The following is a 27,663-nucleotide window of genomic DNA, read 5'->3' on the forward strand; positions in this document are numbered from 1 at the left end:
CCCCTTTCATGACAGCCCCCATAGCCATTGCCCTTTTCCTGCTTCCTTCTCTTTCCCACCCATACCTTTATCTGCCTCTCCATCTTCAGCTTTCTTTCCTACCCTTACCCTGGTAGCCTCTCCCTGGGAAAAGTCTGGCCGAGTTGTCCCGTAACAGCTGGGCCTGACCTAGTTGTACAGTAGTGAACCTGCAAAGACTTGTGAGGGTTACCTCATTTTCCCCTGTATCCCCCTTCCCACACTGTTTCATCTTTTCCTGTTCTTGATATCCCCAACTCATCTTTCCCTGCTTCTGTATCTCCTTCCCACCAATCAACCTACCTTTTATCTGCCTCCCCATCTTCGGCTACATTTATTATTTCATTTATAGTCCACCTTTCTCCACAATGGAGATCCAAAGCAGCTAACATCGTTCTGATCTCCTCCACTTTATCCTCACAAAAACTCTGCAAGGTAGGTTAAACTATGAGAGACAGACTGGCCGAAGGTCACCCAATAAGCTTCCACAACAGAGTAGTGATTCGAGCATAGGTCTCCCGGATCCTAGTATGAAACCACTGTACCATACTGGCTTATGTGGGGTAGCTGCTGTTGAACAATAGCAACCAGCCAGGCCTGTGTGAGTAATACAAGTTGTATGATAACAAGTAATCACCATGGCAGAAAGCTACAGGCACTTCAATCTTTTTGGCGGGATAAACACCCTCATTGTATTTCTTTATTGAATTTTTTTTGGGGGGTGCAAACACATTCATAAATTAGTAAGACAATTTAATACAATGAAATAATACACAATTTAAAACATTTCCAGATTGTGCCATTGCCTCATGGAAGGAGGCAGGAAATGGGGGGGGTGTGTGCCAGACAGATGAAACCCGTCACTGTCCTCAACCACAAGCCTGACAGAACATCTCTGCCTTACAAACCCTGCGGAACACCATTAGGTCCTGCAGGGCACAGATGTTATTGCACAGAGAGTTCCACCAGGTTGGGGACAGGGCCAAAAAGGCCCTGGCTCTGGTCAAGGTCAGCTGGATGTCTTTTGGGCTGGGGATCACCAGTAGGTTTTTCTCTGCAGAGTGTAAAGCTCTTTGGGGGGGGGGTACACCAGAGAACGGAGTCCCAAAGATACATGGGTCCCAGACTGTTGGAGCCTGAAAGGTTAACACCAGAACCTTGAACCTGATACGGTACTCTACTTGGAGCCAGTGCAGCTAGGGAAACACTGGTTGGATATATGCTGTTCCAGTAAGGACCTGCGTCTCCGCATTCTGGACCAGCTGCAGTTTCTGGGTCGGGCCTCAAGGGTAGCCCTGCGTAGAGCAAGTTACAGTTGTTCAATCTGGAGGTGACCATTGCACAGATTACTGTGGCTAGGTCAGGGTGAGACAGGAAGAGGGCCAGTTACCCGACCTGGCATAGCTGAAAAAGCACGTCTAGCAATGTTTGTGATCAGAGGCTCCATTGATAAGGTGGTATCCAGAACCACACCCAAGCTCTCGATAGTCTGTGCCGGTATTAGGGGAAACTGTCAAGAGCAGGGAGTTGGCACCCCAGACCTGAGTCCCATCCACCCAGCCACAGAACCTCCATCTTAGCAGGATTCAGTCTCAGCCGACTCAGCCATCCCACCACAGCCTCCAGCCCCTCAGCCAAGCTTACTGGGGCAGTATCCAGCTGGCCACCCATCAGCAGATTCAGCTGGGTGGCATTTACTTCATTTCTCCCCAGGGGAGAGTCCAAAGCAGCCTGCATCACTCTCCTTTCCTCCATTTCCTACTCATAGCAACTATGTGAGGTAGTTTAGGCTGAGAGAGAATAAGTGGTCCAATGGCAATTAAAAAGCTTCCATGGCAGAGTGAGGATCTGAGCCTGAGTTTCCCAGATCTCAGGCTGACACTCTACCACACCACACTGGCTCACAGCTTTCTCTCCTTCCCTGCTCCTGGCAGCCTTTCCCTGGGAAAAGTCTGGTCACGGTGCAAAAGTCATGTGGTAATTTCTTCAGATAAATGGTGTGGTGGACATTGCTGGGAACTGCCAAGTTGCGTGGAAGCTGCCACTGGGTCCAGGTGAGTTTTATGGCATCAAGTGCTGTGGCAGCCACTGCTGCACCTTAATAATTTGCACAAGCTGCATGGTAACATGTTGTCCAGCGGCTGATACTGGACAATAAGTCCTCCCCTCCAGGGCAGGAAGGATGGACTGGGAGGCCAAAACAGCCCTGGAAACAGCCCTTCCCCTTTTACTGACAGAAGGCAAGGTTTGAAGACTGGTAATATTGTTGTGGTTGCCCACCAAACAACACAATGGCTCCTGAGATTTCACAGGCCATTTCATAAAGGGAGAGGAAATGCATCTATTATTATGGGGGGTTTTAACCCCACAATAGATTATTTTACATTTCAGGTTTTTCTGCAGACCTGGGGGTTTTCTCATGTTTGTAGAAAGATCTGTTTTGTTTGATCATGGATCCAATCTATGAATTTAATTATCCACGGGGAAAGTTTAAGAATTAGATATAGTGATGATATTATACCACAGAACTGATTGTTAAGATTCTTTCCTGGTTTCATATTCATTTTGTAACATGCTATTAGTTGTAAGATGCCTGCTGTTATATTTGATTGTGTTCTGGTGATGCGTGTACTTGTTTTCTTCCATCGACATTATGGCTTATCTTGAAAATGTATCATCTCACATTTGCCAATCCTATAGTACTTTTCAATGTATTATAATATTTCTTAAATCAGAATAATATGTTTGACTGCCTTATCATAGTCTTACATCTTACATGGCTGTATTTATTGCTTATTTGTGGCAAGATTAAGTGTTTACATGTTTATATGGTAGTAAGAGAAAATAAACAACTAGAAAAGGGCTACAAAGCAGTCTAGAAAACGTTATTTAAATATTACTGCGAAGTGTCTGAGCTGAGTCGCAGAAACTGTATACTTAAAACTACACTCGATTTACTTCATGTTCAAAACTACTGGGAGTCAATCAAGAAAGCTAGTGGGCTTTTAGTCTTTAGACTTAAGCGCACTAAAAATAGCATTATCATCCTTAGGATTAAGCTAAATAATGGCACAACTCATAGTACTAAAAATAAGTGCAACAATTAGATTCAGTATTATACTCCATTTATTTTGGATATTTCTGCTCTTTGACAAATTATTGGCCAACAATTAGGTTAAATTCCTAACGCAAATTGCAAGTTATACAGCAGAAGAGATGATGCTGTTAATATCCTAGCTTTGATTATTCCAAGGTGACAGTTTTAAGTAAAATTGCAAGACAAGTGATTTGAATTTTAAAACATACAAATGAAGAAAAAAGTGGGAACGTTACCATTATAAGTTGAATGAAAAATGGAGGAGTGATGTTATCATGATTCTGAAGAGTCTTTCTAAAGTAGTTGGATTTTAATTTTTTTCTTTCAACAAATAATTTCATACAACAAAGTGCTTGTGAAACTATATAGTGTCAAATGCAAAGTGCTATACACTTACGATGGACCCCTGCTTCTTCCCCGTGAGGCTGATTTTTCCCACCAAAATTCTTAGTTCCCTTTAGGTACTGAGCTAGCCCCCAGAATTGTAATAATATTTGCAGCTTTATAAATCCGAATGTCCCACCTTGTGACAGAATCTGATTTGGTTTTTCCCAGCCCAGAAACTTATCAAGAGAAAACAGAAACCCCCTTTTTAGATCCTTTGAAATAGCACTAGAGGCTGTGTAACAGTGAACAATAATAAATATTTATTTAATAGGCAAGGATGGTATGGGTAGTCAGGAACTGAAAAGGCTGCGGTAAACGTTGTTGGTAAAACAGTATATTTTTCAGTTGACAGACAAGATATTTTTCAGTTGACAAGATGGTGTTGTAGCAGCTTATTTTTACAAAATCTTGGTTCTTAGTGAGAGATATTTGACTAAGTCGTTTGGTTTCAGTTACAATGTTTCAGCATATAGTTTCCTAATAACTGTTCAGGTTTTCTAGAAAGGTCACTCTTTTAGTGTATCAAGTTCTTTCCCCTTTTCTGAAATCACAATGTGCCTTCTTTGCCCTGAGTAGTCTATAACCGTTTCCTTTCACAACAGACCATGGACTGCCTCAGTGCCAATTCTCTGTAGAACTGGACAGGACTTATATTTCTTCTCTGAAAATATAATCCTTTTCCTTTTGGCCTGATTGGGAGCTTAAGCCTGCTACCCAGTCACTCTTCGCCAAAATCTCAAACCCCAGTTCTTGGTGTCTATGTGAAAATGGACCTCAGCATAAGCTGACACTAGTATCTGAATTCTTAGATGGAATTCTTTCTCAGGTTATGCTGAACACAGTTAAGACCAGAGTCTCTCCCTTTATTCAAAAGGTGAACCTGTCTGACAGACTTTTAGTCAGACTCTTCAGACATCCACTCCTTTAGCTGAACTTTTACTTTGCTGAACAGTAACTGCCACTGAATTCAAAACTAACTGTTCCCTGAGCACACAGCTGATCTTATATATCCCTCAGCTGGCACTGGCCAATCAGAGAAACGGAGCACCCTGTCACTGAAGCTCAACATTTTAGAGCAGAGTTAAGTATTCACCTCCCTTTTCTGATTTTGCTGCTTTAGAAAGACAGCATTTTAAATGTAGTTCATCACAACACTATGGAAGGCCATTGTTTGAGAATCATATTTCAAGTCCTATCAGAAGCAGAATCCATTGGAAGTATGATCATCATTTACAGCCATTGTTGAATGCCTACTAGAATCAAGTTACAGACCTTATGGGATTTTGTAAGGTTCTCAAGCTCACTTACAGTGCAGCCCTAAACTTTCAATGCACTTAGAGTGATGTACCTCTGCTTAGGAATGCACTGCAACTCAGAAGTCCAGTGCGGTATAATAGAATGTTGTCCTACCCATAGTCAAATGCCACTCTGCCATGAAGCTAACTCAGTCATCTTGAACCTGTCACCTTTTTGCTCAGCCTAACATGTCTCATGGGGTTATTGTGAGGCTAAAAAAAGTGGGCCATGTATACCACACCAAATTACTTGCAGAGCAAACAAAAAGATCTGAGACTTTCTCTGGACTGCTACTAGATGGGAAACGCTATTACACAACTAGGAGAAGGAGCAGCTCTCAGGAGCCTTCCTCAACTCAGTGACAGACCACCAATGAATACCAGGGGCGCTACACAGAAGCAGGCAATAGCAAACCACCTCTGAATGTCTCTTGCCTTGAAAACTGTATGGGGTCACCATAACTCAGTGGTGATTTTACAGCAAAAAAGAAGAGAAGAAGATGACAACCAAGCTTATTTCTAAATTTTGAAAAGTTATCTCCAGCCCTGGAAAGGATGGTAGTTCTGTGTAACTATTTTAAAATAACATACATTTCAAGTAAAAAGTGAAAAGTAGTATACATTTATTTATTTTATTTATTGTCTGAGACTTAATTTTTTCTCAGGAAAACTTTGAAACCTGTTGATGTTCTGCATGGCTAATTCAGCCATAACTAAATAACTTAAGGATTATGCAGAATTTGCTTCCTCATAAGATAATATTGAGTGGAGACCTGCTGTTCTCAAACCTTCCATGAGTTGTTCCTCATCAAACCACACACATTTATTCCACCACTGTCTGCAATTATCTCTCCTAAAGGTACACTGGAATTCCGCAAAAATTCTGACCCTCATCTCTCTTGCTGCACTGACTTTTGATAAGACAAACTCTCTTCCTGGTCCATAACAACAAATGTGTGTGTCTTCAGGGTAAAACCTTAAAGAACTACAGCAGAAAACCTACAATTTCTATCTCCTTAAAGAACTACAGCAGAAAACCTACAATTTCTATCTGAAATAATCTTATAACTTTCTTAATGTATGACATAGTATCAATACAAATCTGCATATTACATGTATATTACAATATTCCAACAATTGCTAGTTAAAAAGGGAGACATTTCAGGAATGTAACATTTTTTGCTAAGGAAGTCTATGTCAGTTTTGTCTAACTAGAACATGCCATTGTCCAGTAAGAAACTACTGACTATAGATTAACAGAGTTATGCAATGAAGAATTCTTTAATGACATAACGTAGCTTTGTGGAGACATAACTGTTTCCTGTTAGATATTAAAACATTGTACTTATACTATAAATTCAGTAGGTAATCAGAACATGTGGATGTTTCACTGAAAACACAACCTATAAACTCCAAATGACATTGAAATTCTTGGGCTACAATTACTAACTAAAAGGAAAATTTTCATACAGAGAAATCCAATTCTTTTCAAAAGAAAGCATGGTACATAAAGAATATTCTGTTTTGGAACAATATACCATTCGGGCACACAGTTCTTTTTTTGTAGTAATATTTATACACAAATCCATTTTGATAGTCTCCTGTGGATGAAAAAGTAAAGCTGTTTTTATTTTTAAAAACCCCCAACAACTATGAATCTTTGCTCTATAAGCATATCAGTTAGCTGGGAATTGAAGCACTATTATGTCATAAGATAAAGACATTTTGCCCACTTACTTTTAGAAATGTCAACTGACTGAAAGTATCCTGGACTTATACTGCCATACTGCTATGAATATTACAGATAATACTTTGAATACGTATTACTCAAACAGTGGCTTCTCCTAAAAAACAATCAAGCCAGGTCTTGTAGTTAGCCCCTTGCCAACTTATTAAATGTGTAGCAACTCCTTCCAGGCAAAAAGCTTGCCAGTACATCTCTCAAGACAACCTCTGATACATAGAATCATAGAGTTGGAAGGGGTCATACAGACAATCTAGTCCAACCCTCTCCACAATGCAGGACAAGCCTAAAGCATCTCTGACAAATATTCATCCAGCCTCTTCTTGAAAGCTGTCGGTGAAGGGGAACTAACCGCCTCCCTAGGTAGCTGATTCCACCTTTGAACCACTCTGACTGTGAAAAAGTTTTTCCTAATATCCAGCCAAAACTTTTCTGCATGTAATTTAAACCCATTGCTTCGGGTCCTATCCTCTGCTGCCAACTGGAAGAACTCCTTGCCCTCCTCCAAATGACAGCCTTTCAAATATTTAAATATTTAAAGAGAGCAATCATGTCCCCCCTCAATCTCTTCTTCTCCAAACTTCTCTTCTTCTCTCTCTGGGAGAGAGGAGGACTGAGTTGACTTCAGTCACTGCCTTCAAGGTCAGCCCCAGTTGACACAGATGTTTGATTGTTTTTATTCCCAAGGCCCTTAGCCTTTCCTCATAGGGCTCAGTCTCCACACCCCTGATCATCCTCATCGCTCTCTTCAGCACCCTCTCAATTTTGTCCATATCCTTTTTGAAGTGAGGCAGCCAGAACTGCACACAGTACTCAAGGTGCGGCTTGACCAAGGCAGTATACAGAGCGGCTATGACCTCCTGCGATTTCAATGCTATGGCCCTTTTAATACATCGCAAGACTGAATTTGCCTTTTTTGCCACTGCATCACACTGACTGCTCATATTTAGTTACAGTCCACCCTTACCCAAGATCTCTTTTGCATACACTACTCCCCAGAAACGTATCCCCCATCCAGTATTTGTGCTTGACATTTTTGTGGCCCACATGTAATACTCTGCATTTATCTTTGTTGAATTGCATCCTGTTTGCAACTGTCCACTTTTCCAGAGTATTCAGGTCTCGTTGGATTTTAACTCTTTCTTGGGTGTTTGCTACTCCTCCCAATTTGGTATCATCAGCAAATTTAATAAGTAGCCCTTCTACCTATTCATCCAGATCATTGATAAAAATACTGAAAAGTACGGGGCCCAAAACTGAGCCCTGAGGCACCCTACTGGATACCTCCCTCCAATCTGATGAAACGCCATTGACCACCACTCTTTGGGGGCGATCCTCTAACCAGTTCCCTATCCACCGAACTGTCCTATAGTCCAGTCCACAGTCTTCCAGTTTGCCCATCAGAATGTCATGGGGAACCTTATCAAAAGCTTTACTGAAATCCAGGTAAATCACATCAACAGAGTTCCCATGTCCCAGTAAGCTCATCACATGATCAAAGAGGGAAACCAGGTTGATCTGACAAGACCGGTGGGGGCAAAACCATGCTGACTTCCCTGGGTCACTAAGTGGTCCTTCAGATGCTTACAGATCGATTCCTTTAAAATCTACTGTAATATCTTCCCAGCAACAGAAGTCAGACTGACTGGCCTGTAGCTTCCCAGGTCATCCTTCTTCCCTTTCTTAAAGATTGGGATAACATTCACTCTTCTCCAATCTTATGGCACATCCCCAGTCCTCCCAGAGGCCTTGAAGATGATGAACAGAGGGTCTGCAGGTTCATTAGAAAGTTCTTTGAGCACTCTTGGGTGCACACTATCTGGCTCAGGGGATCTGTATTTTTCCAGTGCAGCCAGGTGCCTCTCCACAACCTCCCTGTCAATGTCAACTGGGCACTCAGGTGTCCAGTTATGTCCTATACCCTCTCTAGATGGGCTCAAATTCTTCTGGGAGAAAACAAAGGCAAAAAAGTCATTAAGCCTGTCTTCTATTTTTCTGTCCTCCATTAGAGTTTCACCTTCTACTCCCAAAAGTGGTCCAATTGGCTCTTTTACCTTGCGTTTGCTTCGCACATACCTGTAATAGTTTTTCTTATTGTAGCGAACCCCCCTGGCCAAACCTAACTCATACTGAGCTTTGGTTTATCTGATGGCAGTACCGAGTAACTCTCATATACTTCTCTTTAGAGGTCTGACCTTCCCTCCATTTCCTAAACATTTACTTTTTCGCCCTTAGCTTATTCTGGAGCTCTTGGTTCATCCACATCAGTTTCTTGGAGCCCTTACAATGTTCCTGTCTTGCTGGAATAGTGAGGGCTTGAACTCGCAAAAGTTCACGTTTGAGAAGAGCCCACTCTTCACTCGCTCCTTTCCCTTCCAGCACACTCCCCCATGGAATGTCTCCCATCAAGCCTCCGAGTTCGTTGAAGTCGGCCCTACGAAAATTTAACCTACAAGTCTGGCTACATAAGAACATAAGAGAAGCCAATGTTGGATCAGGCCAATGGCCCATCTAGTCCAACACTCTGTCACACAGTGGCCAAAAATATTGAGTGCCATCAGGAGGTCCACCAGTGGGGCCAGGACACTAGAAGCCCTTCCACTGTTATCCCTCCCCCCAAGCACCAAGACTACAAAGCACCACTTGCCCCAGACTGAGAGTTCCTATCTATACATTTGGCTAATAGCCACTGATGGACTTCTGCTCCATATGCTTATCTAATTCCCTCTTGAAGCTGTCCATGCTTGTAGCTGCCACCACCTCCTGTGGCAGTGAATTCCACATGTTAATCACTCTTTGGGTGAAGAAGTATTTCCTTTTATCTGTTCTAACCCCACTGCTCAGCAATTTCATTGAGTGCCCATGACTTCTTGTATTGCGAAAAAGGGAGAAAAGTACTTCTTTCTCAGCCTGCTCTATCCCATGCATAATCTTATAAACCTCAATCATGTCACCCCTCAGCCGTCGTTTCTCCAAGCTAAAGAGCCCCAAGTGTTTTAACCTTTCTTCATAGGGAAAGTGTTCCAACCCTTTTATCATTCTAGTTGCCCTTTTCTGCACTTTTTCCAATGCTATAATATCCTTTTTGAGGTATGGTGACCAGAACTGTACACAGTACTCCAAATGAGGTTGCACCATTGATTTATACAGGGGCATTATGATACTGGCTGATTTGTTTTCAATTCCCTTCCTCATAATCCCCTGCATAGCGTTGGCTTTTTTTAATTGCAGTTGCACACTGTATAGACATATTCAGTAAGTTATCTACTACGACTCCAAGATCTCTCTCTTGGTCAGTCTCTGCCAGTTCAGACCCCATCAAAGTGTATTTGTATCTAGGATTTTTGTCTCCAATGTGCATCACTTTGTACTTGGCCACACTGAACCCCATTTGCCATGTTGACACCCAGCCGCCAACCCTCGACAGATCCCTTTAGAGTGCCTCACAATCCTCCCTGGTTCTCACCACCCTGAACAACTTTGTGTCATCTGCAGATTTAGCCACTTCACTGCTTACTCCCAATTCCAAATCATTAATAAACAAGTTGTTTACGAACTTCCTTGACCCCACCCCCACAGCAACTGGAATTCAAGGAGGACATGGTCACTTCCCCCTAAAGAAGTGTACTGAAAACTATTTTATTCACATGTACTGAAAACTATTTTAATCACCTGTAAAGTTTGAACAAATCAAACATTATCTAGAATATATTTAGAGTCCAGTGGCACCTTTAAGACCAACAAAGTTTTATTCAAGGTAAGAGCTTTAAAAAGTGTGCATGCACATGAAAGCCCATACCCTTGAATAAAACTTTGTTGGTCTTAAAGGTGCCACTGGACTCTAAATTTGTTCTACAGCTTCAGACCAACACGGCTGACCACTTGGAGTTATCTAGAATGTCATCTTAAATGCACTGCCCAAACCAATAAATATGCAGTTTGCCTACCGAAATACCAACAATTAATATCCCATTTAATTTGCAATTAACAAATACTTTAATCACAACTATTACTTTTTCGACACCTAAATGAATAAAGACTTTGGAGAAAAGATATTTACTTGTGTTTCTTTCCCACCTCCAATGCATTTCTAATGACTCAGTATTAGTAGCACAAGGGCAAGAGAGCTATATTAACAATACAGAGGAAAGTCTGAAAGTTTCTCTTTCTGCAGCTAATGATGTGCTCCATTTGAGTAACCCCAGGAGACAAATGACTCTGCTGGCTGACTGACTCCATCATGGGGCCATCATCCATCAATGTATTGCGTCTTCTATTGAAATCTCAGGAAGAGAAAGTACTCAGCATCACAAGCACTTTCAGAATTAAGAGTTCTCCAGTGCAGCCAGGTCAAGTAACAAGGAGAAAATAAAAAGCAGAGTCTGAAAGCATATCCCTGGTGGTCATGTGCAGATGTCACATATACACAAGAAGCAATTATTACGAAGTAGTACAACAATTTTAGAGTCCAATGGCACCTTTAAGACCATTTAAGGTGCCATTGGACTCTAAATTTGTTGTACTACTTCAGATGAACACAGATGACCAACTGGATCTACTATTACAAAGTAGACATTTGGGTTTCATACCGTTACAGGTATACAGCTCAACTCTGCATGAGCAGTAAGCTATCCATCTATACAGCACTGTGGTATCACTACTAATCCCCTTGAGGTGGGATAGCACTGTGGTTCAATGGTGGAGTATCTGCTAAGCATGCAGAAGATCCCAGGTTCAATCCCTAGGCCCTCCAATTAAAAGGATCAGTTAGCAGATGAATTGAAAGATCTCTACCTGAGATCCTAGGTACCTGTTGCCAGTCAGAGGAAACAGCACCAACCTCGATAAACCTATGCTCTAACTCAGTGTAAGGCAGTTTTATGTGCAATGTTGTTCTCATCTTTAACAACACACTTAGTTAATCAGCTAATAGCAATTTAGGAATAATTGCAGAAGAGTACTGGTCCCTTGGCATTTTTTAAAAACTATGCTCTTTTTTCACAACCAAAAAAAGCTGATAAAATCCTTCACTCTTCTTGGTGGCGATCAAAAATGGGAATGAACTGAGAACAGACTTTATTCTTTCTTGCTCAAGGTTTGATCTCACAAAGTTGGTGGGAATTTTCTCATAAGATACTGAAAGGAACTGATTTACATTACTTGTGTATTCAACAGCCAACATGGGCCAGCCCTAATTTTGAGGGCTGCAAAAATATTCTAAATATAACTGCAAATTCTTTATCATTTTCACTTCCAACCCTCACCCCCAAAATACTGTAGTAATAAAGTCATATAAATGACACTGACTACACCATACCAGGTCTGATAGGGAGATTCTTAAACCCCTTTTCATTTGTAAAGGAGGGGATGTTTCTCGCTCTCCCTGTCTGGGTTTCCTTTCTCCCCAGTATGGACCCAAAGTGGCACATCCATTTATCCTCACAACTACCACTCTGAGAGGTACATTATGCTGAATGGGCGTGACTGGCCCAAGGTCATCCAGAAAGTTTCCATGAAGAGTGCGGATTCCAAGATCCTAGTGACAGGGGTGTCAAACGCACTGGAAATGTGTTATTTAAAGTTTTAAAAAAATCTTTAATTGTGTTTGTCTGTGTCCTTTATAAAGTTTATATCTCTGCTACCTGGCATTACCTTTTATGACACACATGGCCCGGCCCAACAAGGTCTAATTTATGACAGATCCGGCCCTCATAACAAATGAGTTCGACGCCCCTGGGTAGCCCATTATACCACACAGGCTCTAACAGACAGGAGAGTTATTAAACCACCTCTGTTTTGTCACAGAGAATATATTTTTCACACACACACAAACACAGACAGTCTGTGCTGCCTGCACTTTCCTGTCTTCTCGTGAGTAAACCTTTGCTTCCATTGCAAATAGCAGAGGGATGATCTGGAGCTCAACGGTGCCAGGATGTTCTAATTTTCGTTTTGAACACTGCAAGTCCCAGTATCATCCTGAAGCTTGTAACCATTCAGGACTCACAGCTCTATTTTCTCATGAGTTATGCCTGCCACAGAGTACCTCAGCTTACACTGCAAATAACAAAGGGAATAGCAGTTTATTGCAATGTGAGCAAAGGTGTTCTGATTCCCTTCCTGTTTGGCGCTACAACTCCCATAATCGTCCTGAAGGTAGTGTCTAGTTTTCAAAAGCCTAGCTTTAATTTTCTAATGAATTATGCTTATAAGAAACAATCACAGCTTCCAATGTAAAAAGCATGCTGCGGGGGTGTTTCCTGGAGATTACATGAGCCAGGATTTTCCAATGCCCTTAATGTCTGACAATGCAACGCCCATGATAATTCTGAAACTGGTGGCCAATTGAGGTTCTTCCTTTCATTTTCTGAGTAGTTAGGTATGCCACAGATGGAAAACCAGATGGACACCTCCTTTGATAATAAGTTATCTTCTAAAATATTTTAAAATCCAATAAAGAAATCTGTATCATGGATAAAATTTATTTCATTCAACTACAATGTCTAAAATCTTAAATACCGGGGAAATTGCAAATATGCTTGCTTTTCTTTAAGTGGACATTCAACAGTAGATACCTTTAGGACATTGCCAGAATTATATCAGACTTGAAACAGTCTCAACTAGTGGGCTGAAAAAGCTCCTACAAAGGTTTTCTAACCACCTATTACAAGCTTACTAGCAATCATTTTACTACAGTATACAGAAACAAGACACAGAGGAAAAAGAGGGCAGGAGTGTGGAAAAACAGTCTCACAAGGACTTTGCCGACCCTGGTCCCTTGCCAAATGAGGCTTCTCTTTCTCTACTATCTAATTCTCTACTATCTAACTCTCTACTATCTAACTCTCTCTCTCTCTCTCTCTCTCTCTCACCATTGAGCCAATTATTAGGGCACATTCCAGCTGAGGGCTTGAGCACAAGGACCCTCTGCTGCTTTGCCATTAACACCCTCTACACAGGGGACCAACATGCTTAGTTGAACACTCTAGGGAAGGAGGGTTAATTCCTGCCCCCTCCCCTTTCTGCATGTGGACTAATCAGGGGCTTTGACATGGTCACAGATCAGACTAGCTGCACTGAATATATAAAGAAGTTTAAGAAGAAAATAAAAAGTGTGTGCAGTATGTAAAATGCAAGAGCCTGGGCAAGGATAAGAAGAAATGTCAAAAAATAAAAATTCTAACCTGTACATATCCCTAACAACAGTGAATAAGGATAGGCTGTTTAATTCTTCAAGTTGCAAGCATTTAGCAAAAATCTATTTACGTTATGCAGGCTTTCAGTCATCCCCCACAAGCTCTCAGCAACAACATGTACTCATAACCACCTTCTAGAGTCACAGCATTGAGTCCAAGTCTAAGAATGCCTAAGAGCTTCAGATGGCTGACAGAGCTTCCTCAGTGTCCTCAGGGGGCTTATTAGTCCCCACCCCAGCAGACCCTCTATCTTTCTCTGTCTGCATTTGCATCCACTCCCTCCCTTGTGACTTTGAATTTGTTTGGGACATTGTTGACCTACCTAAGCCTATCTACATTTTTAATTTCTATGGAACTGCATGGCTCTATTCTTGGGAATTGAGACATCCTCATTTTTCCTCCTCTTTCCCCTCTGCCAAAAATTATTCTATAAACTCTGAGCCTGTACAGAGTGTGGAACTGATTATCACATTTTTAGGTTGCAAACAATGGAACAAATCCTGGGGTGTAAGACATTTCACCAGAAGAAGCAATATTATGAGGAAACTCCATGGGACTGAGCACTACTAAAACTTTTTAAGTGTGCAAATACATTCTGAAAATAGAGTTGCTTGTCTAAGATGCATCTAACCCACCTGAGGAAAGGTGCAGCTGTGTGTCAGCATCCTAAAGGCCTTTACCAGCAATAAGAGACAAAGTGAGCTATTTTCATTTTTTCTGGCAAGCCACAGTTTTCCATGTCACTGAAAAAAGTGGCTCTCTTTTGACTGTAGCCACTGAGATTAGATCACAGATGTTGAAAGAGCCATTAAACATGTACAATTCTTATAGTTTGTTTTAATGAAAGTATTACAGCAAAATCTGTATATAATAAATCCTTTTCTACTATACCCAAATGGGAAAACCATGGTCTACGCTTGCCATCCAAACCAGGATTTCAGACAGTGGAGGGATGAAACAAGGCTGCCAGGGCTTGGATTCATCCTAAAACTTCTGTTTTATCCCCCACCCTGTACCAAAAGCCCCAAATGTTCCAGACAATCCCCCCCCCCCACTGGGGGAGTATCAGATGCCTACTCTAGTAGGGAAGAATGGGCAAAAATCACACATGAAAATTTCAGGCAGGCTCCATCCCAGCAGGGAAAACATGGGTGAATAATTAAAGAACAATCAACCATGGACAAAATCCAAGAACAAGGTGGGCTGAAATGGATGTAGGGGGGCAAGGTTTAACAGAGGTAGGAAGCAGTTCAGGCAAGGATTCCGTAATGCTTGAACAGCAAAGCTTAAGAATGCATCAGGCAAAGGATTCCAAAGTGCCTCAATGTATTTACATGCAAACAAGGTCACAGCAAGAGCCAATTATCTGCTTTGGGGCAGAGCCATGCAGTTATAAATGTACCTATGTCAGAGCATCTTGCTGGATCAAGACTGTAGCCAGAGTAGAGCACAAGTAGCGCAAGTTCCCAGTTCAAGTTTTAGTAGTATTAGGTTACAGAAGTAGGTAGAATTAGGCTAAATGCAGTCTTCTTTGGGTAATCCCAAATTAAATATTGTTCAGCAATTTATAAAAATAATGCTTAGCCCAAACATGCACAAAGACACTGACAGACAAACGGGGACTGCTTCAAGATTCAATACAAGATCTGCCTTGACAATAATTGAATTCTGTCATTCCAAAATAGGTACAACTTTCCACACAGATACAAAGCCAGATTCAGTGAGGGGGAGAGAGAAAGCCAAGCAAATACACAATTATCTTGTTTCCTCTACTTTTTAAATGTCTAAACCATGTGTCGTGGCCTAAAAAGTTTCCAATGGAAAGTAAGTCAGTGTAGTGATTTGGGAATGCTGGACTAGGCTGGGGAGATCCAGACTGAAATCCTTATACATCTCTAAGATTCCTTAATGATTTCAGTTTAGCCATTCTACCACAGGATTATGAAGATAAACGGAGGAGGAAATAATTCTACTTTAAAGGAAAGACAGGTTTCGAAAAATTTAGGACTAAAAAATAAACTCCAAATTAGATGATGTGACAAAAGGTCTATGAGCACATTACCTACACTTTTAAAAGCAACCATGCAAGGGCAGGCAAATAGCATCATTGGGAGGCATGACTGAGATCTGATTCAATGATGCAGGGCAAAGGGTTAACACATCTTACCCTAATAATGATAAGAGAACCTATAATTGGTCTCCTGTCTTTTTATCTCATTTGTCCCTAAATTTATCAGCATAAGATTATTAACCGTGTTTGAAACTTTTAAAGGAACAAACTGAAACACTGCATTTGGTTAAAAATGCTGTACAGCAATACAAGTAGACTTTTGGGTATACAAGGACAACACAAAGTATAAATATTTTGCTTACTCAGGAAATGTGACAAAAATCACAAGCACATGGTCATATAACAGTAAATGTGACAAGCCCCAAACCTCACAAGATTTTTTTCTTCAGATGTAGTGGAAATTTGCTTAAGATACCACATAAGAAATAAACAGATTTTTTCCTGTATATCTTCAGCAACACTCACACATGTCAGCAATAAGAAAAGGCCATTCTTGATTATTTGGAATATGCCTATTCTTTCAGTGTACATCAGAGAATATCAACATATAGCTGTTTGAACTATTCAATATCTACTTTGGAGTGGAGAAAATGGTAGCTGCATATAAAACCTGAGTAAATTTCACTGTAAGTCAAAAGCTACTTGTTAGGAAAAAATGCACACCTTTTCTAACCTACATTCTAGAAAAGAGACCCACTGACCTACAGAACCATCTGAAAGCTCACAAAGTAGGTCACTGGATTTCACTGTTTTTAGGCAATACACTCATGCAGTGCGACACTATGACTAAGTCTAAAGAAAACACACATCACAGAGTACAAAAAAGTACAGGTTACAGAGATCACCACATGCCGTGATCTTACTGTTTTCTAACTGCACTACACAGCATATAACTATTGTCTCTCAAACAGAATGGCAGGGTTCCCTTTCTTTTAAAGGACCTGTGTAAAGGAATAGTTAGGGTAAATGTTCTCCATAGGTTCATTTTATAGTTTCCTGACTAGTCTATTAGAACTATGAAACTGACAAGTCACTGGATGTATTTATAGCTTGCCTTTTTCCTATATGTCTAACACCAAGCCCTCTAAAAAGATTGATAAATGTAGATAAATATTGCATCAAAATGTAATGCTTACACCATAATCAGAACAAAGACAGGTTTTTTTTAAAAAAAGAGCAGGTAATAAAAAGAGCTGCAGAATAAAAACATAACTGGACAGAAGAAAAAGGATAAAGGAGAGCCATGCATGCCTGCTAGAACTAGAAGTTCTATCATCTGGGTGCAACATCTGAAAAAGACTCTCTCACACATCCATCACTCTCTTCTTAGTCAGCGTAGACAGACATGGAAGGCAGGACCTCAGCAAATCACAAATGTATTCATATCCTTCTGTTACCCCGGTATGACATAGATCTTTCAGTCTGTTTGCCAACATCCAGTCCATCACTGATTTTTAGACAACAATTTACAGCTAAAGTTGCCTCCCAGAAGCGGACAGGAAACTCCAAGCTATCCACATCATGACACTGTTGTTCATCTCCAGATGACCTTCTCACCCTGGTTTTATATTAAATAGGCCAGAAGGCAAGACTGTTGCAAAATCCCATAAGCACAGGTAAATAGTAGTTTCACATCATCACCTTCTCAGGCCAACAAAGAATAACCATAACCATTGCAAAACAACACTCCCTGGCCTCATCCCAAAAACTGAGAGGTCTGAAAGCATCAACAGGATGCACTCAGAGGGATTTTCTGTCCAATTCAGAAATTACTCCAAGGGATCAGGAAAACTTTTCTCTGCTAGGAACTCCTGGAATTGCCCCATCTTGCCAAAAAAGAGGGAAAAAAGAAAAAGTTCACAGGAACAAATCCATCCCTTAGTCAAACATTAACTGCACTGCACCACCATTTTACCTGAGTCAGTTTCCCTCTGGCAGATGGAACACATATGTTCATATCCTAACGCTCTACCAATGGAAAAGCTGTAACATATCAGCCTAGTGAGTGAAAGCCAGAAGAATATCTAGGTTAGTGGTTATCATGACATTCTGGATTCCCACCAGATAGGGATCCATTCAAGATAATAGAGTTATTGTAAACTTACTCACCACCTTCTTCCCACCCAGCACAGAAAACTAGATCAAGCATTTGTCCTATCATATATATGAGACCAGATAGTAACTGGAGCAATCCAATGAAACTTAGGTCAGCTCACAGAGAATACAAAATACAATTAATGTAATTTAAAAATTCACAAACATAAAATTATGCAGAAGATGAGAAAGGAGACAAGCCAGTAAATGTCTAACCTCCTTCTTCTATTTCAGCTCATCTGTTTTCCACCACATATACCTCTACTGTGACTACTGAAATAATAATACCAAGTGCCCACCACACCAAACTCCACAAGTATTTCGCTACAACACAAATAGGACTACTAAGCCCTGACTAGACACTTTTATGAGGACTACAGTCTTAAGTTATTAATGCAGCTTAATCAAAATCAATTTCAGCTGCTGGTGTGCCTAAAATGAGGCAAGTTCACTCCAATTATGAATAAACAGCCATACATCCATATACAAGACGTACTGGGGGGGGGGGGTCTAGTTGTCATAGAAGGATAAGAAAGACCCAGGAAAACAGCCATATATTGTGCCTTTTCCCATGTCCCTTCCAAATTTCCCACAGTCAGGGCTAATAAACTGTCTACAACAATATCAGAAACATTTTAAAGTTCTAAGTTCTGCCTCAAGTTTGTACAAAGCCCAGGGATCCAATGCTCTGAACTGGGGAGGGGAGCTGAACTGCCCCCTTGCTAGCCATTCACCTCCTCAGTCTATCCTCCCTCAAATGGTTATCTCCCAGTTGAGTGCACGTCGCTAAGATGAGGAGATGGACTGCCAGATGTTAAGCCACAGGCAAAGGAGGACCGTACACGTGTACCCATGCACGTACACACCCACCAGTTGAGCTTTAAACAAAATCAGGTCTTCTACCTCTCCATTTATATGAAAATTGTGCAGACCCAGGTTTAAACATCTAGTTTTGCCCCCGAGAGAGGGAAAAAAGCCTCAGAGTTAATGATCACAAATTCTACTTTTCTTAGAGTGCTAACAGCAATTTGAAATTAATTATGAGCACAAGGATCTTACTCAGTTTCATACTGGTGGTCTCAAGAAAGCACCATAGATTCACTTATGAGACGAAATGGCAAAGAAAAAGCTAGTAGGAAAATACTGCAACATGTGCAAAGCACAAAAAGGGAGCAACCTATTCTAAATCTAGTAACTTACAATACTTGCTAGCAACAATGGAAATGTGACCAAAGCAAATTTACTTGTCTTGCCAACACATAGACAGCCGATGCTTCAACTGCACTCCAATAACAAATAAAAGGCCCGACCTTTTCTGTAGGATGCAAACTGCTGCTCCAGTGGAGAGACTGGTTATATGCATCACAGCTTTGATGTTGATTTTTTTACTTACACTTTTCAATATTAAAAAGTGGGGAAATCTCAGATGCCTTAAAACTTTTTTTAATGGAACACATCAGAAACAGTGTGCATGGCTGTCTCTTTAAAGACTGGTGCCAGTTCGAAAAAATTTCAAATATTTTTACAGCACAGCAAGCTTCATATTTTCTGTACTATAAAGGTGAAAGTCTAAAGTAACAAGCAACACCTTATATCTCCACAGCTGCACAGCTCCCTTCTTTCTAGCCAGTCCTAGACTGATGTTTCTCTGGGTTTTTTTGTGTTTTTCTCCCCCCCCCCTTCTCTAATCTCTGAAGCTACAAGCATGGCATACTAAGGGAGGAAGAGGTGATTACTATCTACATGCTAGGAGTTAGGGAGGACATCTGGATGTTGTATTACTATTTTAGTGGGTCTCTGCTGTTTCGCTGTACGTTCTTAATGTCAAGTTGCTTCCATCTTATGGCAACCCCACGAATTAATGACCCTCAAAATGTCTTATTGTTAACAGCCTTGGTCCCTTGGTTCTTAGTATATAATTTCTAAAACCCTAAACAACAAACGGGCTATGCCTGGGCTCATGCATACAGAGTTGTTATACTGAGTTCTTAAGGGTCCGAATCTGCATGTGTTTAAATTTTGAAGTGAATCAGCTGTAAGCAGTAACCTCTACCCAGGTAGACCTTTGTATGTGCTGTATTCCTTTGCCACTTTATAGTTATGGAATACTGAAAGAGCAATTTTAGAGTGAGCAAACTACAATGAAACTTTGACATACACCACAATAACAAAGTTGGATTGATTTCTGCCACATTTTATTTATTTAAAACATTTACTAGCTGCCTTTCCACATTACAGAGCTCAATGTGGTTTACAATATAAATAAAATAACAAGCATAAAAACAGAAATTAAAACCACAATTTAAGACTGCTACCAAATGAATCAAACACAGTCCTAAATATAACCGTCCTCATCCACCTCCTAAAGATCAAAAGTGAGGGGACCACATGTACCTCCCTGGGGAGAGTGTGCCATAATCATTCCATAATTTAGCTCACAAACCATAGAAAACCCACTACCAAGTACTCAAGGCCTACTTTAAGTCCCTGACAAGTCCCTATGGGATGAGATCTAAGCAATGGGATGGCAGGTACTACAGCCCTACCAATAATCCCCCATTAATGATGAAGGAGAGTCAGAAATACAGCAGAACATAATGCACAACGAAGAATTGTTTCATTACACAAGTCTCTCTGAGGAGTATTTGAATGTCCTGCAAACCAGCTGAAGCTAATCTCATTTCTTTTTTCAACCAAGAAGTTATGTTACCCCCGATTTACACACCCCTTGCCTTCCGTGTTCCATGTAGACAGTGATTGAACAGATCTGGGAAGTTTCTACTGTCAGGCACTCCACTTCCTGCCTGCAACCTCAGAAACATTAGTCAAAAGTTGCTAGCTTGCTTCTGATGTTCTGGAGGACTAAACTGGATTTTAATCTGAACTATGGATTTTAGTCTACAGTTATCAAAACAAGTTGTGTTAACAGAGACCACTGAACTGACTACATCATCACACAAATATTCCGGGTAATAGCCAGCTATAAACCATGGCATTTCTGTACAGTAAACATCTATGAAAACCTGATGGTCCTCTTGGTACTAACATATATCATATATACTAGCTTTCAAGCTCAAACCACAAACAAAAACTCAGCCTAAGCTTCACATCAGTTCCTGTGCTTTCATTCGTTTAAAATTTATGCACATCCTCCATTTTAGTTTATAAATGGTAAAATGTATCTTTATGATAAAATATCTTGAACATAATTTAAACTAAAATATCCACAATTCTGCTTTAAAGATTTCAGAAGGGACAATAAGCAAACAACTACTGCTTTAACTACACACACAACGTAAATGATAATTTTATTTTGAAAGCATATCTTAAGCACATATACATCTTGAGTTCTCTGGGGAAGAGTATATTCATACAGGTTACTGTAGAACCAGAATCTCATATGGTATGTTTATTTCAGCTCTCTGACGTAGGCAACTCATAGCCAGAAAAAAGTCATGATTTTCTTGGTCTAACAATCATTTGCAAAATTATACCCACGTCTAAAATAGTTTTCATTTATTAATGTACCACTAAGTTAAAAGCACAAATTTCCTAAGACTACTGTCTGAGTTTCTATATTTTATCTTTTATCTTCATTTTATAGAACTGAAATTAAAACTGAGGGAAAGAGACAAGAAAATGCTGCTTTAGCAAGTACAGGCTCAAAGAAAGTTAGCTCACATGCCAGGGGTAGCCAACTTCTGTATTCCCAGGGAGGAGGCTCTATTCTCCTGATACGAATACACAGGCTGGAAGGATATCCTGCCTCTCAAACTGAGCCCCTCATGTGAGTAGGATGGCTCCACAATAAAGCTGGCACAGTAAAGGCTCCCTAGCTATTGAGGATGTGTGTTCTGACAGAGCACTAAACACACACACACTTATTATGTACCAAAACCCAACACTGAAATGTGAAGCTTATTACAGCCTTTCCACAGGTGTAAAATAGGGCAGGGACATTTACCATGCCCGAATTAAAATTCAGTAGGATCAGCATGGGTCATATAAAAACTGAATCAGGAACAGATCAAGCCCATAAACTGCCAGTTGTCCATCTCTGTTGTGATCCTGCAAGTGCGCTCTAACAAATTGAGTAATCATAATCCCTAAAGAAATCAACAGGGTTGTATCCAAGAACAAAGACTCACAGGTAAATTAATAGTCAGTACTTCAGGCTAAAGGAACACAATTAGTATACATTTCAAATTAAGTTTGGTCAGTGTCCTTCAGAACAGCATAACTCATACACATGCTAGTGAAAACATACTAGTCACTTTCCAGAGTGCTGCCACATGACAGTTAACTGGTGGACTCATGTCACAGAAAGCCCCTATGATGCAGAAGAATTTTCCTGACCAAAAGATAAACATATTTCAGAGCTCTTTCTTGTTTAAAATGCTGAAGAGGTAGAGCATCCTGAAATACTGCTTATCACTGAACATAAAACAGAACTACCAGTACCTGACATACCACAAGATCTTCATATAAACAAGACAAATCATGCAAACAACAACAACAACCAAACCCCCCCACACACACACACACACTATTTCATCAATATAAAAAGGATATCACAAACTTGGGACAATTAGAACATTTCAAAGTCCTCACATACACGAAGACATTTTGAAACCAGACAGCAGGGAAAACACAACATAAGCAACACAATTCATACTTAAGGACAACCTGTCAACTTAACAACCTGGAAAACTACATCTACGTCACTCATGACACTCATCACACTTCCATATACATGTTAATTTGAAATAGAGGACATCAACTTCCCAGCAATCTGCACTTTTTCTACAAAGCTCTCTCATTTTAAACAAACATTTGCAGAGCAGTAAGAACACAGGATTTTTGAAGATCTTTCTATACATGTCTCCAGCCTTTAGGGAGAAAAGTCATCCCCACCCCACTTTGAAAAAAAAATTCTGTATCAAATGGCATAGAAAATACTTCATTCTCAAATCAAAATGAATGAGCTGAGACAATCAGCAATCTTTTACAGCCATGCCGCTGGATGCATGCCATTACTATATTTCTTCAAAACATTTGATGTTAGCATGTACAAAGATCATAACACAAACATAGGCTTAAGCATTCAAAGGGAGGTATTTCTTCACATGAGAAAGTCTTGCTTCAACATCCATAGTAAATCAACAAGTCAGCATCATTAGAATGAAGGAAGGGAGAAGAGAACACAAATATTCATATTTAAATATGCCAATGTACCTTGTGGAGGTGCCTTTCCTGACATCACATATGCTGCATTTAAAGGCTTCAGCACTGTTCCTAAAGGTGCAGACACTACAATCCCAAAAGCCTTCATCGGCTGCAGGTTTTGCTTGCCTTTTTGGCCTTGAGAAGTATTGGGGAGGGAGGGAGAAGAAAGAAAAACACAGGTTAGAAACCAGATCATGAAGCAAGCCTATTTTGTGTTGCTCTCCGCTCCGCTTTCGCCTGCCTCTTTTTCTGCACCTTACCTAAAAAGTAATCACATTCTGGGATGCGGTTGCACAGAGGAGGAAAGGCAAAACAGACACAGAGCTAAATACTCATTTCAGCCCCTTGCCGCCCCCCCCCCCCCCCAAAACACCCCCTCCCATCCTACCGTGTTCCCAACATCCCCACCACCATGCCCCCCAGTAAAAGAGGGAAGGGGAAAAACATTTCCTCTCAATCTTCAATCCCAAGACAATCGATTTTCACACAAAAACAACAACGACGACTACCACCCACTGAATCTGGAAGGGCAGTGAAAAGGAGGTTGGTGGAAGACATCTGAGAGGGCTTGTTACCCTCCCTCTTTGGAGGGGGGTGTTGATTGTACTTTAAAGGATTGTAGGCGTGTCCCTCCATGCGCCCCCTCCGTCTGTCTGTCTGTCTCCTTTACCTTGTTAAATCTCCCTTTGTCTGGAAGAAGTCAGTGTGAGGAGACGAGGAGTATGTATGCGTGCGTGTGGAGAGGAAAAAGAGAGAGTGAGGAGCCGCCATAGCTGCTCCAACACCAGATTAGCCCTGGCACCAACAGAGAGAGAGGGAAACACACAAACACTTCGCCCTCCTCCTCCTCGCCTTTACACACTCCCTCCATCTTAAGAGCCACTCTAGATACAAAATAGAGCAACGCACCCCCACCACAGCTCAACCACACAAGGCGCCCCAGTTTTTCTACCCCGCTAAACGCCCCCCCCCCACACACACACACACCGGGCTCCTCCTCCTCCCCCAAGCACAATTGAAAACAAGGAGTTTTCTGTACCTGGCTGAAAGGCAAGCAGAGAAACGAGCTCTCCTCCGTACCCACTTCCACCATCTTAAAAGCTCCCTCCTCTAAGCACGACTACTACAAGCCCCTACCCTCTGGGCCTACTCGCCCCATTCTGCGCCTCCCCAGAGCATAAAGCGGGGCGGGAGGGGAGGCTCCGACTGGCACACACGCTCCCTCCATCTTAGGAAAGAGCTCCGCTCGCCTCCTCCACCGACTTCCCCTTCCTCCTCCTCGCTCGGTTCCTCCGCCAGCCACTTTACCTGGTCGGGCTCTTCTTGTCGCCCATGGTCATGGATCGGTGGAAGGGGCGCCCCCTTGCCTTGCGCACCAAGAGCGAAGGGGGCTACGGGGCGGACTCCTCAGACCAGCAGGCTCCGGCTGCTCCTCAGCCGCCGCCGCCGCCGCCGCTGCCAGGCTCTCCCGCTCCAGACTAGGGAGCGCAGCCCCGCTCCTCTTCCCCTCCCAGCAGCCAGGCAGCACGGCTACAGCGGGCGGAGCTCGCGGCCCTCCCCGGCCAATCCGGGCAGCCGGGCCTTGGGCTCCACTGGGGCGAAGGAAGGGGGACGTGCACCCCCACCGCGCACTCACACACGCAGCCCCGCGGGTCCGGGGAGGAGGGAGGGAGGACGGGCTCCCTCGGCGAGCGGGGCGCTCTGGAGGAGGTTGCTCGCTCACTTCCTCGGGCGCCGCGCAAGAGGAGAGCGAGCAGAAGCGTGTCGCCGCCGCCGCCGCCGTCGTCGTTGGGCGGTGCCTGGCCACCCACAAGGCCAGCATGTGACCCCGCCTCGGGAGAGTCGCCCACCGCTACTCGCGTCGAGCGTCAAACGTGTGTGTGTCCCTCCCTCCCTCCCTCCGACGGTCACCCACGGACACAAGAGCAGGGAGCGGGCAGCTTTCGCGCCCCCCTTTTCCCAGGTACGCGGAGGGAAGTGTATTAGTCACGCGTGGGGAGAGGGCATGGTGTACTGCCTAAGTTCGGCCACTCACGTCAAGTGGAAGGAGCCTGCATCAAACTGTCACTGTCGAATCCCTCCCCCCCCCCCCCGACCCCCACTGCGCGCCACGGGCCCGCGTAACCACATGTTCCCTCCCCGCCTCCCACTCGCTCTTCAGCGGGCGGTGGGACCCGATCAGACAGCTATGTCATCTTAACCGAAGTGGAGAATGGGCCCACCCACGTGATGATTCTGCTCTCACCTCCCCCCCTTCACACTTCTCCAGGCCACCGTCTGTACACAAGTAATAGGGAATGCGCATACAACCTGTGAACACGAGTGCCCTTTTCAGTCACTACGGTTTTGGCATTCCCAGTTCACCTACCAGGAGAGTGCACTACACACAATTCTCTCAATATGTCTTTGCCCTTTTTTGTGTTTGTGAGTAGGACAACATTTGTGTTTTCCAGCTTCGGTGCCCAGGGTTGGAAGCCCATATTATTGAGGTATGCATTCACAAGTACTAAAGCAGAGTGGCCTGGGCTAGCCTGATCTGGTCAGATATCAGAAGGTAAGCAGGATGGGTCCTGGTCAGTAGTTGGATGAGACACCACCAAGGAAGTCCAGGGTTACTATGCGGAGGCCAGCAATGCCAAACCACCTCTGAACGTCTCTTGCCTTGAAAAGCCCACAGGGTCAGCATAAATTGGCTGTGACTCAACAGCACTTACACACACCCTGTTCACACAAAATGTTCACATGCGTACATATTGAGAAGATTTTATGTGGGATACTTCCTGGGTACATAGAGTGGGAGCCCCAAAACCATAAAAACTGGAAAAGGCTATAACCATATGTGCACCGAGGAGTCCTTCTTATGTTGCAGTCAACACCTGCAGTTGAATGCATGATTTAAACCTCACATCCAGGTACTGGTTGTAAAGTGAAAGCACTGTAATGTTGTACAGAAGGCTTCAGATTACCAACTATGGGAACTAGCACATGCCATCCTGCATTAGTCAACTGTCTTCTCATGCTGTGAGAAATACAGACCCTCACACATCACCCACGAAGAAGAAGGGAATGCGTGTGCACACACATCCAACCACTCACTGAGACAGCATAGACACTATTCGTCAATCACCACATAAATGAAGCTGTGTCTCTCAACACAGATGGAAAGAGGGGAATGTGCGATCCATCAAGCCACATCTTCTGTTGTGGGGAGAAGAAGAGAAGGAGATTGTAAGCCACTCTGAAACTCCTCCGAGTGAAGGGCAGGGTATAAATCCAACTCTTCTCCTCCTCCTCCTCCTCTTTAAGTATCTTGTCACACAGGGAGAGCAGGATAAAGATCAATGAAAGGCTTTTCACCCCTTCGCAGCAAATGCACATAATGGCCCAGCTTGTGGAACTGTTCTGTCTGCAGTAGCAGTTTGCCTGTGGACGTCTTCTGACCAGAACCATCAGGTTTACACACAGGTGTGAACTGCTTCGACAAGCATCCAAATAACCCAGGGCAACAGCAGGCTGGAACAGGGCTGACCTCTGACAGGAGGTAATATAATGCAGAATGTGGGGAAAACACAGAATTTAAAAAAGGTTGAACTCGATTTTAGTGCAGAATGGGGGGGGGCTGGATTAAAAAGGTTAAATTTGATTTTAGTGCAGAATTGCATGGAGGACACAGTGGTGAACATGGATTAAAAGGAGAGTGCAGAAAGGGCTAAAGGTGGAGTGCAAAGTGGACTCTAATTTGGATTAGCAATGATGAACATGAAAGCAGGCAAAAGTCACTTAGCCTACAATATTATGGCCATGAGCACATGGGACAAGTCACACACACCAAGTAAAGAATACACCCATCCAGTGTGTCACCTATTGGGTGAGGAATGTGTCACCACTATAAAAAATACATCCCTCATTTCTTCAGTGTTAGATCTTAAAGCAATTTGGATAAAATTCTCAGGGCGATGCCTCCCCCAATCCAGATGCTAATCACCTCATTAGCTACATTACAATATCATGTGCCATCCAACCATACCCTAGACCCTGTGCAGAAACAACTAAAAACCTTGTGCAGAAAATTATCATACATATATAGTGACATTAATAGTTCTGTATTAAAAGTAGAGTTGCCAGTTTCTGGGTTTCAGATGGTAGCCATGTTGGTCTGCAGTAGAACAGTTAAATTCAAACCCAGTAGCAGCTTAGAGACCAACAAGATTTCCAGAGTGTAAGCTTTAAAGAGTCAAAGCTCCCCTTCGTCGGACAATTTCCAGGTTTTACTCTGCAGTCTCCAGAGTATGAAGATCAGTTCCCCTAGAGAAAGTGGCTGAGTTGGAGAGTGAGTGGGTTCTGTGGCATTATACCTGCTGAGGTCCTTCCCCTTCCAATAACACCCCCCTCCACGCCCCAAATCTCCAAGCATTTCCGAAATTGGAGCTGGCAACTCTTAATACTTAATATTAAGAAATTACAAAGTTATAAGGTAAAGGAGCTTTTACTTTTGTGAGAGAAGTAAAATCACAAAGTATACAGGCTAAACTGTG

General features: G+C 42.3%; 1 protein-coding gene across 1 annotated transcript in view; it reads right to left on the reverse strand.

Annotated features, from left to right (window-relative positions):
- Positions 1–24,907, reverse strand: part of RYBP (RING1 and YY1 binding protein) — a 77,844-nt gene extending 52,937 nt beyond the window's left edge. Inside the window, exons 1-2 of the mRNA XM_015429506.1 lie at positions 24,437–24,907; positions 23,138–23,263 (exon numbers count right to left, since the gene is read on the reverse strand). Of these exons, the coding sequence (XP_015284992.1) occupies positions 23,138–23,263; positions 24,437–24,468 (158 nt within the window). The 5' untranslated portion in view covers positions 24,469–24,907. The remainder of the gene's footprint in view (positions 1–23,137; positions 23,264–24,436) is intronic.
- Between the last annotated feature and the right edge of the window lie 2,756 nt (positions 24,908–27,663).

Source organism: Gekko japonicus, unplaced genomic scaffold (genome assembly GCF_001447785.1).
Source record: "Gekko japonicus isolate JY-2015 unplaced genomic scaffold, Gekko_japonicus_V1.1 scaffold852, whole genome shotgun sequence".
Lineage (NCBI taxonomy): Eukaryota > Metazoa > Chordata > Lepidosauria > Squamata > Gekkonidae > Gekko > Gekko japonicus.